General features: G+C 57.1%; 1 protein-coding gene across 1 annotated transcript; it reads right to left on the bottom strand.

Moving 5' to 3' along the window:
* Positions 1-8,592: 8,592 nt before the first annotated feature.
* On the bottom strand, positions 8,593-10,571 carry POU3F2 (POU class 3 homeobox 2). Its single transcript, XM_005236886.3, has one exon. The coding sequence runs from the start codon at positions 10,323-10,325 to the stop codon at positions 9,024-9,026; it is 1,302 nt and encodes a 433-aa protein (XP_005236943.3). The 5' UTR covers positions 10,326-10,571; the 3' UTR covers positions 8,593-9,023.
* Positions 10,572-17,962: the final 7,391 nt, after the last annotated feature.

Genomic DNA, 17,962 nt, shown 5'->3' with positions numbered 1-17,962 from the left:
CAAAACCAAAACCAAACCACACCATATTAAAAAAAAAAAAAAAGCCCACCCAAAAACCCGAGGGGAAGGACAACAAGCGTGCTCACGACTTCCTTCCTCCCACAGAGGCGCCGCGGCCTCCAGCGACCCCTCCGCCGGGCGCCCCGGAGCCCAGCCCCGAGGAGAGCGCGACCCCTCGGCGAGGAGGGGGGTGCTCCCCTGCCCTTCCCGGGGGAGTCCCGGCGGCGGCGGCGGCGACCGCTTGGGGGCGCCCGCACTCCACGCGCCGCCCCAGCCCCAGCCCCGGTCCTGCCAGGACGGGGACCGGGACCGGGGCCGGGGCCGAGACGGGAGCCGGAGTCGGAGCCGACAGCATCTTCCCTGTGCCGAGGGGCTGCGGGCGCTGAGGCTGGTCCGCGGTGCGGGGCGAGACGAGGCTCTGCGGGCAGGAGGAGCGGGGGCGCACACCCCAGCCCCGCCGCTGTCCCCGCCTGCCCCCCCGCGCCCCCCACCTCGACCCTGGGGGAGCTCGGTCCCCAGCCGCACCAGCGGCGGGTCGCTTGTCAGAGGCAACGGGAAGCCGTCTCGCCCCTTTGTGCATCTTGCGGGATTTCTCCTTGCATAGGCAATTGGCAAAGGTTAGGAAGGCGTCTTCAGATCCCCTATAATCCCAGTTTAAATATTAAAAGTATAAGCAGCCTAGCCCCAGTATTTGCCCATGTAACTCCGTAGATTTCCCTCCAGACCTGGACTTCTAAGAATTTACGGGACGGTTTGCGTTTCTTTTTCCCTTTTCTTTTTTTCTTTCTTTTTTTTTTTTTTTTTTGTGTTAGGGTTTTTTTTCCCACTCCCCTCCCCACCCCTTCGTATTTATTTAACAAACTAGCAGGAAAGAGGAGAGGGAAGACACCAACAATAAAAGCAGTGTTTTTATCACCGAGAGGTAGCCAGTCTCCCCAGCTGTAACGTGAGAGGAAGGCGAGATTCTGTCCCCGCCGCCTGCTTTGTCACCGGCTGGGTTTAAGTGGCCGGCACATCAACACAAAAGGCAAACACACACATCCCAAAACTCCACACAAAACCTCTATTGGCTCAATAGGAAAGATGGGTATTTTGATAAGGAAATAACCTCCCTGCTCTGGTGGGCTCTGGGCTCCGCGTCGTGCCTCCGCCGTGCTGACAGCGGCAACCGCCACGGAAAAGGGAAAGGGGGGGGGGAGAGTGGGGGGAGGTGGAATCCCTCAAGAAAGTGTTTAAGGAAAAATTAAGTCTCCAACGGGATTAAGGTTTTAATTACAAGTCCCTATCGAAGTAACATGTTTGATGAATTGATCTTATCAATTAATAGTAACCTTAATTTAAAACATGAAATATATTCGCATGAAATATACCTCAGTCCGTGTGTGTTGGGGGGGGTGGGGGGCTAAATGCTACAACCATGAGGTACCAAAGCACTAGCAGAAGAAATTGTAAAGAAGAAAGGTGCTGCTTTGGCTACAAATAATTACTTGCGAACGGTTTGGGAAGGGCCGGGGGGGGGGGGGGGGGGGGGGGGCGGGGGTGGAGAAAGTGTCTGTCTGGTGGTGGGATCTATAAAAAATTGAAGTTCTTTTAAAAAGGGAAAACGGATGAATGTTTCTACCCACCAACGGTATCATTTTATCATATTTTTGGCCCGTGCTATATTAAAGAGAAAAACAAGGTAATTGGAACATGCATCAACAGTTTTCCATGAAATAAGAGTTAAAAGAAGTAATAGAACTAATCACTGTCTCCTCAAATCAAGTAGAAAACATTTCAATACACTAATTAGAGTAATTAGAATAATAAGACTGCCTATATGTGGTAAGACAATGTGTACAAACAACTTTATTTAATGTATACTGGTAATCAGCGATGCGTGCGTGCTTGAATGCTTAGTGCAATAAAATTCACCCCCGTCCGCCCAAACAATCAAATACAAATTAGTTTAATGATTGTGCCTGCTTGAACGTCTTAGAAATCCACAGGCAGAGGGAAATAAATAGCATCATCCTTGTTTGTACGTCTCCCCTACTGACCAAGGAGCTGATTCCTCCATGGACTTGGCAATGAATGACTGTAGACATGAATGAATCAAGGAGGGAAAGAGAATTAATGAATGAGTCAGGCTGGCTAAAAACAAGTCCTAACTTTTAGACGAGCGCCTCTTACAACTCCCGGGACGGGAAGGGACGGGATGGGGAAGAGGAGGGGGAGAGCCGTCTCGCCATCACTTTTACGAGCTGCCAGGATTTACCGCCCTGCGAGGAGGAGGAGGAGGGGAAGCAACATCGGCCGCCAACTTCCTACGGGCCTACTCTCTTTTTCATCCTTACAAATGACATCTGCGCGGCCATGCCCGGGGACGCACGGCGCGGCCGGGCGAGCGCTAAGAGCCGCCGGGAGAGCCGCGCCCCGGGCCGGCCCCGCGCCCCCACGGCCGGCGCCCTTGGCCGGGGGGAGGCAGCCCGCCCGCCCCGCCCCGGCGGCGCTCCCCTGGCGGGGCAGACCCCGTCCAAACGCGCCCCCTCCCCGGGGCGAGGGGGCCCGGCGCCCCCGCTCCCGGCCGCCCGCCTCCCCGGGCAGGGGCGCAGCGCCCACCACCCCGCCGCGCCTGCTGGGCAGTGCCTGCCAGGAGTTCCTGCCGCTCCTTCGCCGCTGCCCGGGCCCCATCCCGCTCCCTGCCCGGCCGACGGGAAGGCAAGATCCGAGCCCTGAGTCCCGCAAGGAGGCCCGGCCTTGCGGCGGCGGCCGCGGGGCCGGGGGAGGGCCGAGGTGCAAAGGAAGGGGCTCCGCGCCGGCACAGGCGGGCTCCCCGGCCCCGGGGGTGCTGCGTGAGACCCCGGCACACTTGGCCCAGCTTCGGGGGTATTTACACGGGCTTCGCAAGGAGGGAGGAGACCTGCAGCGTGGGTCAGGCTGCGGGCTGGGACCGGGTGCGGCATGCAAATCCACGCACTGCGGCTCGGACTCGCCTGCGGAAAAGCCCACTTGTTTGGTTTGTAATTTGGTGAGAAGTCGGGTCTGAGAAGGAGTTCTTGCTTATTACTTTACGGTATCTACTAAAACACGCTTTGGTTTTGCTCTAACTGTTCTCCCCCGAAGAAGTACCCTCTGCTCCCGGTCTTGCCCGGTGACCCGGCCGCCCGGCCGAGCCAGGGTGAAACGCGCCTTCTTCGGAGCATCTTCCTACAGCCCCGACGACAAGCGGCCGTGCCCCGAGCACAAAATATCAACTTAGCGCGCGCAACTCTGAAAAATTGTTTTTTCCTTTTTCCATCCCGAGCTTAAAGCCGGAGCGGCAGCCCAGGCCCTCGTCTCTCCCTAAACACAAAATAAAAAGACAATCCTCGTAGGAGCAGAGGACGCGGGAAAGCCACGTTTTCCAAGAGAGACCACAACGCCCAGCCTCTGTTTTTGAGGCAGCAGAAGGCCGCCGCTGCTCTGTCCACCTCCGAGAAGCCGCGGACAGTTTCCCCCTTGCTCCCACCCCCTGCCCTGCAAGGCGCTGCCCGGGCTGGGGGACACCCCGCGTGCACGACCCTCCCCACGGCTTTATCTAAGCCCTGAGGTTTAAACCGGACTAAGCCCGACGCGCCCGCCCGCCCGCCGGTGGCTGCTCTCCCCGCCGCCGCCGGGCCCCATTGCCCACCGGGGGCCGCCGGCTCCCCTCCCAGGGAGGGCCACCCGTCCTTTTCCTTCCACACCGGAGAAACCCTGCACCGACGGCACCGAAACAAAGAGCCATCAAACCCCCAACAACGGGGCTTTGGGACAACTTCGAGACCTGGGGCCTCCCCGGCGGGCAGGGGCAGGCAGCCGGGGAGCGGGTTTTCCCCGGCGGAGCAGCCGGAGCCGGGGGGCGGCCTCAGGCTGGGGGCCAGGGTCGAGGCCGGGAACAGGAGGCTGGGGAGGCTCAGGCAGCCGGGCCCGTCCGGCCGGACCTTCGCGGAGAGCCGCCGGCCAGAAGAGCGCCCGGGAGACGGGGCACCGGAGAGGGAGGGGGTCACGGGGCAGGGGACGGGGATGACGACCCCCAGCTCCCGCCAACAAAACCCGAGGGGGGTGAGAGAGACGACGGGGCGGCGCCGGGGGGCGACTCTGCCCCCGTCGGGGCTCTCGCAGGTTGCCCAGCCCGACAGCATCAGCTGGCGAGGTACCACCCCGGCCTGCTCCGCAACCTGGGGCTTTGCCGGATTATTTCCCCTTCCCCCGCTTCTCTCTTTCCAAGCCGCGACCTCCCTCGCCCGCCGCCGGGGGCTGGGCGGCGGCGGGAGCTTCCTGAGGCGAGCGGCGCCGACTGCCGCCTCTCTTCCCCGCGGAGCTGGGTACCGGGCGGGAGGCAATCATGACTCGAGGGCTTCGGGACACAGTCTCCTCCCGCCTGCCAATTTCGGCCTCCATCAGAGGGAGCGAGCGGAGGAAACAGGGGGGATTTTGTTGTGGACATCTGATCTACGACCGGGAGTCCCTGCTGGCAGTGCGGGTGGGGGAGCCCTGGGAGCTGCCGCGCACCCTGACATCCACCGGCAGGTGTATCCGACGGCGGTTCCATTTCCCCCTCCCTCTTCTTTCTCTTAAAACAAAGATAGAAGGAAACGGGGGAAACGACCCCCCGGCCGGCCGGCCTCCCTGCAACAAGCCGGGAAGGACGAGAGAAGTCGCCTCCGCCCGCTCAGCTGCTCGCCGGCCGGACAGCCCCGCAGGAGCAGCCCCCGGGCGCCCACAGCGGGGGCCCGACCCCGAGCAGCGGCGGGGCCGCCCCGCCACCGGCTCCCGGCGGTCATCCCCGCCGCGTCGGGCCTGCCCCGCCGAGCACGGCACCGTCCGTCCCCGTCACCTCCTGCCCACCCGGCGCGGGAGCGCTCGCCGGTAGCACGGCCCAGTCGTCAAACCCGAAATATTCCCTCGGCGCCCACCCGAGTGTCCTGCAGAGGGCAGAGGCTGCTCGCTTTCCGCCGCCAGTCCCGCGGGCTATTGACCAAGGACTTTCAAATCCATACCCAGCTTCAACATTTTACCCGTCAGCACGTCTGCGGTCACAAAACACTTCTTCTTTCTGTCACTTCCCTTCGAAACTATTGATAAGATCATTTAGCTGAATCTGTTCAGGATGAGTGTAATATTGACTAGGAGTTAGAAAAGATGATTAAATCTAATAAGCCCAGAAACTATCGTGAAGGGGGTGGGGGTGGGAGAAGAGCGGGGTATTGCACTCGGCAAACCGAGCCAGCCAGAAAAGACCCGAACGCACCGCCGCATGTGCGAACGCTGCTCAGTTTGATGCCGCTCGCCGCCGCGCCAGCCGCGCGGGTCCCCAGCCGGGACCCCTCCAGTAGAACCGACCGGTCGTTACGAGCACGGAGCCGCAGACGCCTGACGCGGAGGCCCGGCCCTGCCGGCTGGGTGCCGCCGCCGCGGGGCCCGGCCCGGCCCGGGGAGCGCCCGGCCGGCCCGGGGTGCGCGGCCCCGCTGGGCCCCCGGGTCCTGCCTCCCTCTTTCGAACAGTGCTCCCCATAACTAAGCCCCGCCTTTTTGTTTTTCTTTTTGTAAGAAGTCAGACCTTAAATTCTCAAAGGGAAGAAGGAGAGCCGAGCCTCTCCCCGCGCCTCCCGCCAGAACACGCAACTCACTGGAGGAGCTGTGACACCCCTACCCGCACACACACCAAGGCTCCAGAACACACGGCTGGGCTCCTCCGCGGGGAGACACAGCCAACACCGCTCCTCAATTCCTGCAAGACCCTGGAAGTTATGAGCGTGGAACCTCTCTGTATAGGCATCAAATTTATTCCAAAAATTCCATGAAATATAAAGGAATGGCGGTGCTGTTACACAGAACTCAACTCAGTATAAGTACTGCGGTGTTCTCCCTCCAAATCTTAAGAACTTTGCAAATCTGTCCTATCTTTAAAAATAAAATAAAGATTTTTCAATAATTAGAACAAACTATGAAGGTATTGTGCATTTCTGTTTTATGTAGATAATAAAATATTACTTTAACATAAATATATAAGGATCTCTGCGCTTTTATTTTTCCCCACAAGCACATCCAAATGTACCAAAACAAAGTATTTTTAAAGAGACTGAACCAAAAAAAAAAAATTACATCCCATATAGATTTTGTTCACCTACTCATTTAAAGCTACAGAAAAACAGTTTCCAGAACCTGTTTGCTTTAAAAGAAATAAATATACATTGAGGCAGGCCACTTAAAAATGATATGAAAATATTTCCCTGGGTAGCATTTAAAAAAAAAAAAAAGAAAAATAGACAAAGAAAACATTGAAACTATTTCTGCATTTCAAAGGACAAATATTAAACATATATACATAGTGGTAAGGTTTGCGTGGTAACTTTTTTTTTTTTTAGTAAACCTATTTGGAGTTTGAGACTTTTCTCAAACATTCTCTCGACTCCCTTTTCTGACCTTACGCACGTATTAATAAGTGTCTGAAAGTTCATTTCCTCCCTTTACCACTGGATCTGCCCTGATATGATTCACTTCACTAGGCGCTAGTCCTCAACACTTTAAATAACAAGCAGCTCAATACATGGGGAAAAAAAAAAAAAAAAAAAAAAAAAAAAAAAAAAAAGAGAAAAGCCTGGTGCCCGTATCTTTGTGACAATTGTTGGAAAACTAGGAAAAAGGCTAATGCATGTGCCGTTTAGAAATCATCATCTGTCTTACCAAGGAGAAAGAAAGAGAGAAAGAAAGAAAGGGAGAGAGAAAGAAAAAAGGAAAGAAAACTCAATGTCACAGGCGCTTTAAAAGACAATGAGAAACATACTCTAAAGCCTTAGCTACTGAATGCAATATTTATAGGAGAGTTCTGCGAGAGAATGCTTCACTGTTTTTTCTCCATAATTGTCCAACACTCAACTAAGTAAACTTTTAGATTATAAAAATGCTTTGTCTCTATAGCACCCGTTTGTGCTGACTAAACGATCCTTTTATGAATTTATAACTATCATAGTTTAAAGTTCTTCTAATGTATATGCATAGCTGTGTGTGTGCATAAGTACACAAACACGCACGCAGACACACGCACATACATGCGCTGCTCCAAGGTCCCGCTCCTCTGCTTCCCTTTAGAGCTTTTTGTTTTCCTTATTTTTTGCTTTTTTTTTTCCCCGTGGGTTTTTCTCTTTTTTTTTTTGGGGGGGGGAAGTTAACCGTTTCCCATCAAGATAATGTCACAAAATGCACTTTAAAACTACTAACGAAGGGGGGAAAAACTGCATTGAAAAATGGCATATTTTTTCGCCCCATTTCATTTCATTCCCCAGTGAAAGACACAAGGCTATCCAAGTTAAAACGTACGTGTGTGTGTGTGGGCTAGATACAAACAGGAAAAAAAATATACGAAAAGTAAAAGCAAAGAAGGAACGCACAGGGTCTCTGCGGAGAGTAGGAGGCAGCGTGTTTACACGCAGGTGTAAGCACCCGGCCACCCCCCCTCGGGCCCAGCAGCTCCTCGGGCTCTCCCTGGCTCTTGCCTTGATGCGAAACTGCTCAATGAAAAAGTTTGGAGGCTGACATCTTCCCGGGCTGCCCGGGCAGTGGGACCGGGGATGCCAAAGGCACGCACGGGGAGCCTCGGGGGGAGGAGGGGAAAGGCAGGGGGCTGGGGTGGGGGTGAAGCTAAATAATCCCCTCTCCCTCTCAAGGGAGTGCCACTTTCTCCGGGAAAACTCTGGAAAGGTGTTGTTTCGTCTCCACCTTTCCCACATTGGGCCTTGCTCGCCCACACTGGCACAGTCTGGAAGGGCTGCATATATTTTTTTCCTCCCCCTCTGGCTGTGCCTCGGCCCCTGGACACACTGCCCGAAAATGAAGTTTACTTTGTCGATTTGCATTATTCTCCGTTCTCCGAACTCGACTCTTGCCGTGAAGGCATACATTAAGCAATTACGAGAGTCACGTCTCTGGAGAATGGAAGCTGGTGGTGCATATATATGTGTATATAGATATTATATATATGTGTATATATGTACGTCTATGCACGCATGCATATGTATACATACATACAGATATATGCATTCTTTTTTGCTACGGTAAAAGGAGAAAATAAGCGTTACACATATTTAAGAAGACTTGTTTATAACAAAAGTTCACATATACACATAAAGCAAAGGCTGAAACACAGTAACATATTGTAGACCGGTCACTGGTTGACTAACGCTCACCGTGGAAAATGCAAGTCATTTGCAAAATTAAGGTCGGAAAGGAAGGGGGAAAAAAAAGAAGAAAAAAACAATTTGTTTATGTAAACTTCGATTTTCTTGCAGTGCAAATTGGTACGGTTAAATACTGTCTACATCAAAAGGGATAGCTTTTCCTTTCTCTTGGTTTTTGTTTTTTTTTTTGTTTTTTTTTTTTTTCGTATATTCCTACAGGGGATCCACAGAAAATAAACACAGCAGCATGTGCCAATACCGAGCGACATTCCACAATGCAATCTGCCTTTGTGTGGCGGGAGGGGGCTGCGGAGGGGACCCGAGGCGGCTGCGCTCCCCCCCCCCCCCCCTCCCTCCTCCCGCCCCCTCCCCGGCCGGGCAGCGCCGTATTTTTTCGCCAGCGAGCAAGGGAGTTTTGTGCGAACCGCTTTCGCCCTGCGCCTGCCCTGCCGGTGCCTGCCGCTGCCCTGCCGGTGCCTGCCTGCCTGTGCGCGGTACTCACTCCACTCCGGTGCACGGGCACTCGCCTGGAAAGGTCGAAATACAGCATCGCACCTGCTACCGTCTAAGGGACAGTCCGGTGCAGGTGCTTTGTCTGTCTGTCTGCTGTGATTCGCGCTCGCTCGCCCTCTCGCTCGCTCGCTTTTTGTTTTGTTTTCTTTTTTTTTTTTTGAGCGTTTTTTTGTTTTTAGTTTTTTTGTCTTTTTTTTTAAAGATAGGAGAAAATTAAAAAAAAGTAAAACAAAAAAGAGAAAAAGGAGGACAATCAAAAGTTGGGGGAAGGAGGAGGACGAGAAGGAGGAGGAGAAGGAGGAGGAGGGGCCGGGCGCCCCCGCCGCGAGTTCACTGCACGGGGGTCTGCACCCCGTGGTGCGGCGGCGTGTCCCTGCTGGCCCCGTACACGTCCTCGGCGCCCGGCAGCGTCCCTCCCGGGGGAGTCATGCGCTTCTCTTTCTGTCTCCTGTTACAAAACCACACTCTCACCACCTCCTTCTCCAGCTGTAGGCTGTCCGCGAGCGAGGTGATCTCCTGGGCGGAGGGCTTGGGGCACTTGAGGAAATGGCTCTCCAGCGCGCCCTTGACGCTCACCTCGATGGAGGTGCGCTTTTTCCGCTTGCGGCCCTGCGCCGCGATCTTGTCTATGCTGGTGGGGCTGCCCGAGGAGGAGTCCGCCTCCTCCAACCACTTGTTCAACAAAGGCTTCAGCTTGCACATGTTCTTGAAGCTGAGCTGCAGGGCCTCGAAGCGGCAGATGGTGGTCTGCGAGAAGACGTTGCCGTAGAGGGTGCCCAGCGCCAGCCCCACGTCCGCTTGGGTAAATCCCAGTTTGATGCGCCGCTGCTTGAACTGCTTGGCGAACTGCTCCAGGTCGTCCGAGGTCGGCGTGTCCTCGTCCGAGTGCGGGTCGTGGTGCGGCGGCGGCCCGGGGGGCGCGGTGGCGGCGGCGGGCGCCGGCCCGGCCGCCCCGGGGTGGGGGCCGTGGGGCGGCGGCGGGTGCTCGGGGCCGTGGTGCGGTGGCCCGGGCGGCCCCGGCGGCGGCTCCTCGTGGGCGTCGCGCAGGCCGTGGTGGTGCAGCGCCGGCTGCGCGGCGCCCAGCATGCCGTTGACGGTGAAGCCGGGCGGCTGGGAGTAGAGCAGCCCCGCCTGCGCGCCGTTGGCCGCGGCCATGCCGGGCGGCAGGTGCGCCGCGCCGCCCGCCCGCCACGCCGCCGCCGCCGCCGCCGCCGCCGCCGCGTGGTGCCCGCCGCCGCCGCCGTGGTGCACCAGGTGCGGCGCCCGCCCCGGCGGCGGATGCTGCGGCGGTGGCAGCTCGTCGCCGCGCCCGCCCGCCTGCACCACCGCCGGCTTTATGTCGGGCTGGCCCAGCGCGCCCGCCGACCAGGGCGCCTCGCCGCCGCCGCCGCCGCCGCCTCCCCCGCCGCCGCCGCCGCCGCCGCCGCCGGGGCCGCCGTGGGACAGCGCCGCGATCCACTGGTGAGCGTGGCTCAGCGGGTGCCCGTTGCTCTGCAGCGCGTAGTCCGCCTGCACCAGGGCGCCGGCGTCGCGGTAGCCGCCGCCGGGCTGCATGCCGCCGGGCGGCTCGGCGTGCACCATGGGGGAGCCGGAGGCGAGCAGGCTGTAGTGGTTGGAGGCTGCGGTCGCCATGACTCGCCGAGCCGCACTGATCGCACCGGTTAAAGGCGCCGCGCATTTGACAGCTACTTTTTCGCCTCGGGCGCCGCGCGGCGCCCGCGCCCCCCCGGCCCGCGCGGCGGGGCCCACAGCGAAGGCACGCGCGGCCGCCCCGCCCCGCCGCCGCACACCATTGGCTGGCCGCGCCCTGACGGACGCGGGCGCCCCTGGCGACCGCCGCCGCCGCCACCCACCATTGGCGCGACCCGGCGGCGGCGCCCCGCCCCCTGCCCCGCCCCCGCCCGCCCTCTGGAACCCAACTCCGAGGGGGGAACGGGGCGCGGGGGAGCGGCGGCCGCGGGGCGGGGGGCGGTGGCGGCGGCGCGGGGCGGGAGGGGCGGGGACGGCAGGGGAGGGGAGGGGAGGGGGCGCGCTCCGCCGCCGGCCCCGCCCCGCCGGGCCGCCTCCGCTGCGGCCCGCACCGCTCCGGCCCGCACCGCACCGCACCGCGCCGCTGGCGGGAGCCGCCTGCCGCTGCCGGCCCGCCCGCCGGCTCCTGTTGCTCGCACCCCGACGCGGGTCCCTGCGCGGAGCCCGACCGTGCCGCCCGGGGTGCACCCCAACTTTCTCAGCCCGGCCGAGCGCCCGCAGCGCCGCCCCGCAGCCGGCCCCCCGGCGGGGCCGGGGAGTGCCGCGCCCCCGGGGGCGGGGAGCGGGCGTCCCCCTCCCTGCCTGCCGGCCCCGGCCTGCCGGCGCTGCCCGGAGCGCACCGCTCCGCCGGGGGTGTCGGGGCTTCGCACCTCGGCACCGCAGCGGCGGCATTGTTCTGCTTGTCCCGTCCTGGGGGGACGGGGTGCCCGCGGGTCCGCCTCAGCAGCGCTAGCGGCTCTGCATCGGTACGGAAGATCTGGGGGGAGGGAGCGGGGGTGATGGAGAAAGAAAAAAAAATTAGAAAAACAGAGAGGGATAGCGGCGGGGGGGTGTGGGTGGGGGGCGGGGGAGAAGTTGCGGCCCGGACAGGAAGGAAGGAGACCCTGGAACTGGATCCGGATTGCCTAGGAATGAGCAGAGCCCGGCTGGCCGCGGCGAAAAGAGTTCACTGCCCATTTTTGAGCTGGAAGCCATAGCTTTGTCTCGAAAATAAACTGCTCACGGGGGTAGGTGCGCCTCGCGGGCTCCCGCTCTCTTCATCGGAATAATACAATAGGGCGGACCGGGGAATTTATTACTACTAACAAGAAACAGCTTTCTTCTGCGAGTTGTTTATAAATCATCGTATTTAACATGAGCGCTGGAAAGGCTCCTTGCCTGGAAATATTCCTCTGCGTGGGGGTGTGGAGGAGCGGGGGGATGGGCTCCTGCACATAAACATATACACAGAAGCAGCATAAACAGGATATCCAGTGCCCTGAGACAAGGGGCGCAGCAGGAGTTACCTCGTTTCGTTAGTTTAGCGGCGTATCAAGAGCTCCTTCTGCCGGGGGGTGAGGAGGGAGGGAGGGAAGGAGGGAGAAGGGGGGGACGGGACTGGGGGACACAACAACAAACTTTGTCCATGAAAGAGTGGAGATTCTTCTTAAGGGTTGTTTGTTTTGGGGGTTTTTTTGCCCCTCTTTCTTCGAGGTGCAGGCTCAGGGAAGAACAATACTGCCTGTTCCGCGAGTGTCGCGGGGAGGGAAGTCAGTGCCTCTGTAGTGAAGCTCTGCCTTTTGTTTCCAGTGTGGAAGCAACTGAGCATCCAGGAATTTCATAATTTGATGCTCATTTTCTTGTCTCTCTCCTCCCAGTTAGGTGTAGACCAGTGAGTTGAAACACAACAACGCGGGAAGTCCGCAGCAGGCTTGCACCAGAGCATCGCGGGGACCGTCCTGGGAGAGTCGCCCTGCTCCCCGCGTCCGGGCCAGCCCTCCCGCCCCGCTCACGGGGCCGCTGGGGCGCTGTCGGGGCGCCCTTCCCGCCCGCCGCCTCCAGGGCCGCTGCCAAAAGTTTGTGCGTGGACGCCACACGAGGGGCCACGCCACTCGTCATTCTCAGGGCTAGCTTGTCACGCGGGTGCCTCCGGCATGCGGGGCTCGGCCAGCACGGACCTACCCCGGTGACCGTCCGAGGGAAGTCGCCGGTGCTCCGGCACCCACGGCGTGTGCGCACCCCACGGACAGCTGGTCCCCGTGGGGTGCTGGCAGCGCCGCGCTCCCCGCGGCTCGCCACGACGAGGAGGCGGGATACAGGGGTCAGCGAGCTCCAGCCATCACTTTTTTTGGGGGGAAACCCCCTCCGGCACTGCCCCGGTCGTGCATCTCTTCCCCCCCACCTCCGACCCTCCGTCCTGCACGGCTGCCTGGCAGGTGATGCCTGCCGTCACCGTCCTGCGTGCCTCTGACGCCTGCCGCCCCAGCGGCAGATCTCAAAGGCTAACGGTAATCACACAATTACCGAAGTAGCAACACGGCATTAGTAGGCGGACAAAACCCGAGCCCCGCAGCAAAGCCCCTCGCCGTCCCTCCTGCCCCCTCCCCGGCTGAGCGCACGCCTATGGAGTCGCAGCTGGGAGCAGCGAGGAGCGCGACCGGTGCATTCAGAGGCGCCGCAGACTCCACCTCCTCGTCCTCCCCATCATTGTTAGCCCTGTCATTAATACCGCTCCTTAAGCATCCTTCGCTCCCGTCTCCCCCCGCGGAGGGGAGCGCCGGGCAGCGAGCGCCCGACCGCCGCGCCGCTGCCCTCCCTGGGCTCCGACTCCGGCCACCGCTCGGGTCCGAGGCGCTCGGGATGTGAAAGAGACAGTCATGGGGCCCCTTTCTGGCGGAGCTGACCCCGCGGGATTAGAGGTCTCACCAGCCTTTCTTTCCTTTTTTTCTGCTCGTATAAAAGCAGGTTGAAGGTGATGCGGTGTCTTGGGCAGACACTGCAGTGTTTTGATTCAGCTCAGCCCTTTTCACTGTTCAAAGCAGCTGTTCAAATACTAGGGCTGCTTACTTTGACGTGAAGAAGATTTTCAAACAACCCCAAAAGCTTTGAACTGACAGGCCTCCTTGATATCTCCTTCATTGCAGTGCAGCTACTCGAGAATATTCGCTATAAAATACATAGAGCGCCACTTAACTCCAGCTCTCTCCTGGCTGGGAGGCGAGGTGCTGCATACACATCAGGTGCATGCAGAGGGACGCTAGCGGGCTCCGGGAGCCCTCCGGCCGCCCCACGCCCGGCCACCCCGCCGCCCGGGGGTCCCCTGCCCGCCACCCGCCTCGGGCTGCTGCGGCGGGCTCCGGCTTGCGAGGTGCTGGGCTCCCTGGCGTTTCAGCTCCTCACGTGCCGGAGGGAAAGCTGCATTTCCAGCAGCAACACACGAGCACGGCTCGTTCCTAGCGAGCCTCGGCTCCCAGGCGCTGCTCATCAGCCTCCCCGGCTCTGGGGCTGGGGCAGCGCTCTGCGAACACACGCTCTTGCCTGCGCTTGAGTGCGTGGGCTTGTAGGGGGGGGGTAGTATGTATCGCATATGCCTGTTCGAAGTAGAAGTGAAGAGCTTATTGTAAACTCTGGTCTCAAAGCCTTGAGTTAGATTCACGCAGCTAAAAGGAAAGGGGGGGGGGGGGAATCCCCGCGCTTCCTTTCTGCCTCTCTATTATCTTCCCATTAGATGTTGTTTTAGGAGGAAATGCGCCAGGAGTGCAAAGACGCGGCGAGTTGCTCAGAGAATTGCTGGGTGCAATAAACGTGAGGCTCCTGGTGCTCCCTTTAAAGGCCAACTTGGAAGATTTGTGCTTATTGCTGGGGCGCATTTAATGCACCTTTTGTGAGATAGGGTTGTTTTGATCTCTGCTTCCTTTTTAACCTTTCTCTATGAGGTATTCAAGCCTCCGCTTTCGTGTGGCTCTTTCCAGTGTTGCTCCAAGGAGTCTTGATTCGGTGGAGAGACCCAAGACATGAATGAAACTTCAACTTTAAGGGCCTGCAGAGAGACAAAACTGAGGCCGGGGCTTCACAAGTGATTGCTTTAAAAAAAACCAATCTACACAAAGAGGCAGCTGGCTGCTTTAATGAAAACTGCTTAAAGCTGCAAGAACCGCAGCCTCAGGGATGTATTTATAAGATGACTCAAAAGCTACACTTTCAAGTTGCTTCTCCTCGGGGTAGATATAACAAACACATTTAACTAAGAAATCTAAACAAAAAGGACAGAAATTGATAACTTTGATTGCACAAGCTCACATTACCCATTGAAATTAAAATCCGCCATCTAAATAGATTTCTTCACCTATCTCTAGAGGAAAGAAATCTCTCTACCTGCATATATAGATATACTTGCACATATATTTAATATCATATACATTTTGCCTTGCTAGAATACTGATTATCCCAGAAGATAGAGAGGTGTGGAATTAAAAGAAGGAGAAAAAAAAAAAAAAGTTCCTGTAAAGTTTGTATTAATGTTCATTTCCAACCTTCCCCACAACTCTATTCTTCCGGCCACTTCATTCATCAGAGACTCTGCTATTTTATCTGCATCACTGTTTAAACTAGTCGGATATAATGTTCTAAGTTCAGTATTTGAATTACATTATTTGAATTCACGGATATTAATCTTTTCCCTTCATCCTGCAGTTCTGAATCTTGTCATTAAAAATGATCCACCCTTTGTAGTCCACAAGTGAATATTTTATAGACAGATACCGCTATGAAGACTTCTAACACAACGTCAACCAGTCAGACTTAGCTGTTGCAGGGATTACTTTGAGTAATTTATCAAAGGCAGGCTGCTAAATTTTGAGTGGTGAATATGAGGCCTTGGGGGGAAAAGAAGCAGGAAAAAAAAAGACAAATTCCATCAGTCTACGAGATAAATTCTGGTTGGAGTTAATACAGCTTGTTTATTGAATTCTCGGAGACAGACCCAGATGCGATTGGTGCTGCGGAGTTCGCAATTTAGTGTTCAAAAGCCTGGCTGGGAACCGACCGCCCGCGATCTAGCTGGAAGGGCGTTTCTTCTGGCGTGAAAAGCAGGTGAATTGGCAGGAGAGGGGAGGCGATCCAGCCTCTCCGGCACGGGAGAGCGGTTTCAGCCGGGACTTTCCAAAGCCTGCGCTGTCCGGAGAACTGTGCAGGACGAAACACAGCAACAGATTAAAAAAAAAAATAAAAAAAAAAAAAAAGGGGGGGGGGGGGAGGGCTGGGAAGGAAGAGCGAGAGAAAAGTGCCCAGCTTTCTCTGACAAATCTAACAGTTGCTTTTTTGTTTGTTTCGTTCAGTGATCACGTCTGATGGAGACGAGCAGACACCCCGGGAAGAGCTCAGATAAATTGTGTCCCTGCTTCGCCGGGGGACACGATCCTCCCTCCCCCCTTTCAGCTTTCGGGGCACTTTTGGGCACAACTCCGGCTCTTCTCCCGAAACGCCTTCTCAGAGGGCTCTTGGCCACCACTGCCCCGCTCCGCCACTCGCGGTGCGAAGAAGAGGCTGCTCCGGGCTGGGGACGCTGTTTTTCGCCACCAAAGAGGCGACCTCGGGAGCCGGGAGCCGGCCGGGGCTGAGCACCGCCGGGGCTGCGGGAGGCACCGCTCCGGCCCCAGCCGCGCAGTGACACGGGGCTGGGGGCGGCCGGGGTGCGGGGTCCTGCTAGACCCCTCCCCAGCCCCAAACCCCTGCAGCCCAGTGCAACGGGGGGCAGACCCCCCCGGCAGGAGGGAATTCGCTCATCCCGCTGGCAAGGGTGGCTGGGGGGAGCGGGGCCCCCGGCTGGGGGGCGACTCGCGTGTGTGCCCCCCCGCGTCCCACGTGGGGGTCGCCCCGGTCCCGGCGGGGCTGAGCGTGGCGCGGCCGCCCCGCGCCGGGGTTTGCGCCGGAGCCTGCCCCGGGGGGGAGAGGCGAGAAGGGGAGGGGGCTGGAAACTTTCTTTCGCTCGGCGAGGAAGAAGAGGAGCGAGGCGAGTAGGAAGGCTGGGCCATTGTCCACAGAGGGTGCATTTTTGTCAGGCTGGCGTTGGTTGCTATAGTGAGGAGGGAAGGGGAGAGAGATTGGAGGGAAAGGGAAAGAAAAAAACACCCAACCCCAAACCAGACAGAGGAGCACAGTTCGCTTCCCTCCGCTCTCCCGGCTCCAGCCGGCAGCGCTGCCCGCTCCCAACCAAAATAAGAGCGCGCCGCGGGCTGCCCCGGGCTCCCGGCGGGACGCGACGGGGTGAGGGGCCGCCCCGGCGCGGGCCCCGGCCCCGCGGAGAGCAGCGGAGCGGCCTGCGTACTGCACCGCACCGCACCGCACCGCGCCCGCCGCCGGGGAGCGGGGAGCAGCGGGGCCGGCCCGGCGGGATCCGAGGGCTCCTGGCTGCGGAGCAGCAAACACGTAGAGCTGCGGGCTGCCCCGAGTCATACAGCCCAACACCACACCTGATCCAGCGCCTACTCACTTGGTCACAGTGGCTTCGCACCCCGCAGAGCATCCGTGACACTGATCCTGACATGAGCTGCGTGGGGTTTTGTGGGGTGGTTTCGTAGCGGTTTCCCCCCCCCTTTTTTTCTCTAAATAATTTAAAGGGGGGGGGGGGAAACTTCTTCCGATGCAAATGAACAGCTCTTTAATTTTAAAAGAGACTCTTATTTTGCAGCGGTGTTTTTTGTTGCCTTGCTATTGAACTTTGAAAATAGTGTGGCGGGGGAAGGCAATAATGAAGGGTCTCAGAGGCTTAAGATTTAGTTAAGTGAGTGACTCAAGATGGCACAAAGAAAGTTAGTTACTTAGTTAATTGAGAATTATTCACCTTCTGAGATCGGCGCAGCAGTTTGTTCAGATGACAGTGCGAACTTGGGGCGGGGGGAGGCAGGAGGCAGTAGGCAGGCAGGGGAGGAGGCAGATTTCACTTGTGGTTTTTTTCCAGGACAAGTTAAATTGCAGCTGAAGGAGAGAGGTCAGTATCTTTTCAAATCAATCTCTCTGTCTGTCTGCCTGTGTCCCCATCTATTCCCTGTAAAGGGAAAAGCTCCAACTTTGTTCCTCCATCTGTTCTGTATCATCTGCAATCGACAGTTCTTTAGATTGCATGCACTTTTGCTCCCGATGAAGTGAAACTTTAAAGGTGTACAGTCACTTATCTGAAATAGGAAAAAAAGGCAAGTCGTTTTTTCCAATCTTATAGGAGAATAGTTCTCTTCCCGTGCAGCTGTTAAACCTCTCTCTCTCGCTCTCATTTTCGAATTGTAGTTGACAAGTTTTATTTCAAAAACACTTTACAAGTCACCACTTAATGCATTATTCACATTTTAAAAAAATGCTTGAGAGAAATCACGTTAATGAAGAGAACATTTGTAGTAATTTGGTGATAATTATCAGAATCACCAAATATTCGCAAAGGCTTTAACATTACGTGTTGGAAGAAAAGCAAAACACATTACTTTAATAGTCTGATATGCAAACTATGGACCATTCAATTACATGGCTTAATAATGCATACATGATGTGATCTTGTTATTGGGATAGGAAGGGTTGCAGTAATTCACTCCAAAGACCAAGTGTGCTCTTACATTCAGTAAAATCCATTGCCATGGATCAGGGGCCCCTGCCAAACCACGTTTAAGAGAATAAAAATTAATGACTGAGAATTTGAGCGTTAAATTAACATTAATTATATGACCTGCCTGCTGGAAAGATTAAATTTCTTACGCCCTAATTAGATAACGTCT

Source organism: Falco peregrinus, chromosome 7 (assembly GCF_023634155.1).
Source record: "Falco peregrinus isolate bFalPer1 chromosome 7, bFalPer1.pri, whole genome shotgun sequence".
In the NCBI taxonomy this organism is placed as follows: domain Eukaryota; kingdom Metazoa; phylum Chordata; class Aves; order Falconiformes; family Falconidae; genus Falco; species Falco peregrinus.
Note: the sequence above shows the minus strand (reverse complement) of the source record. Positions and strands in the feature narration are given on the sequence as shown.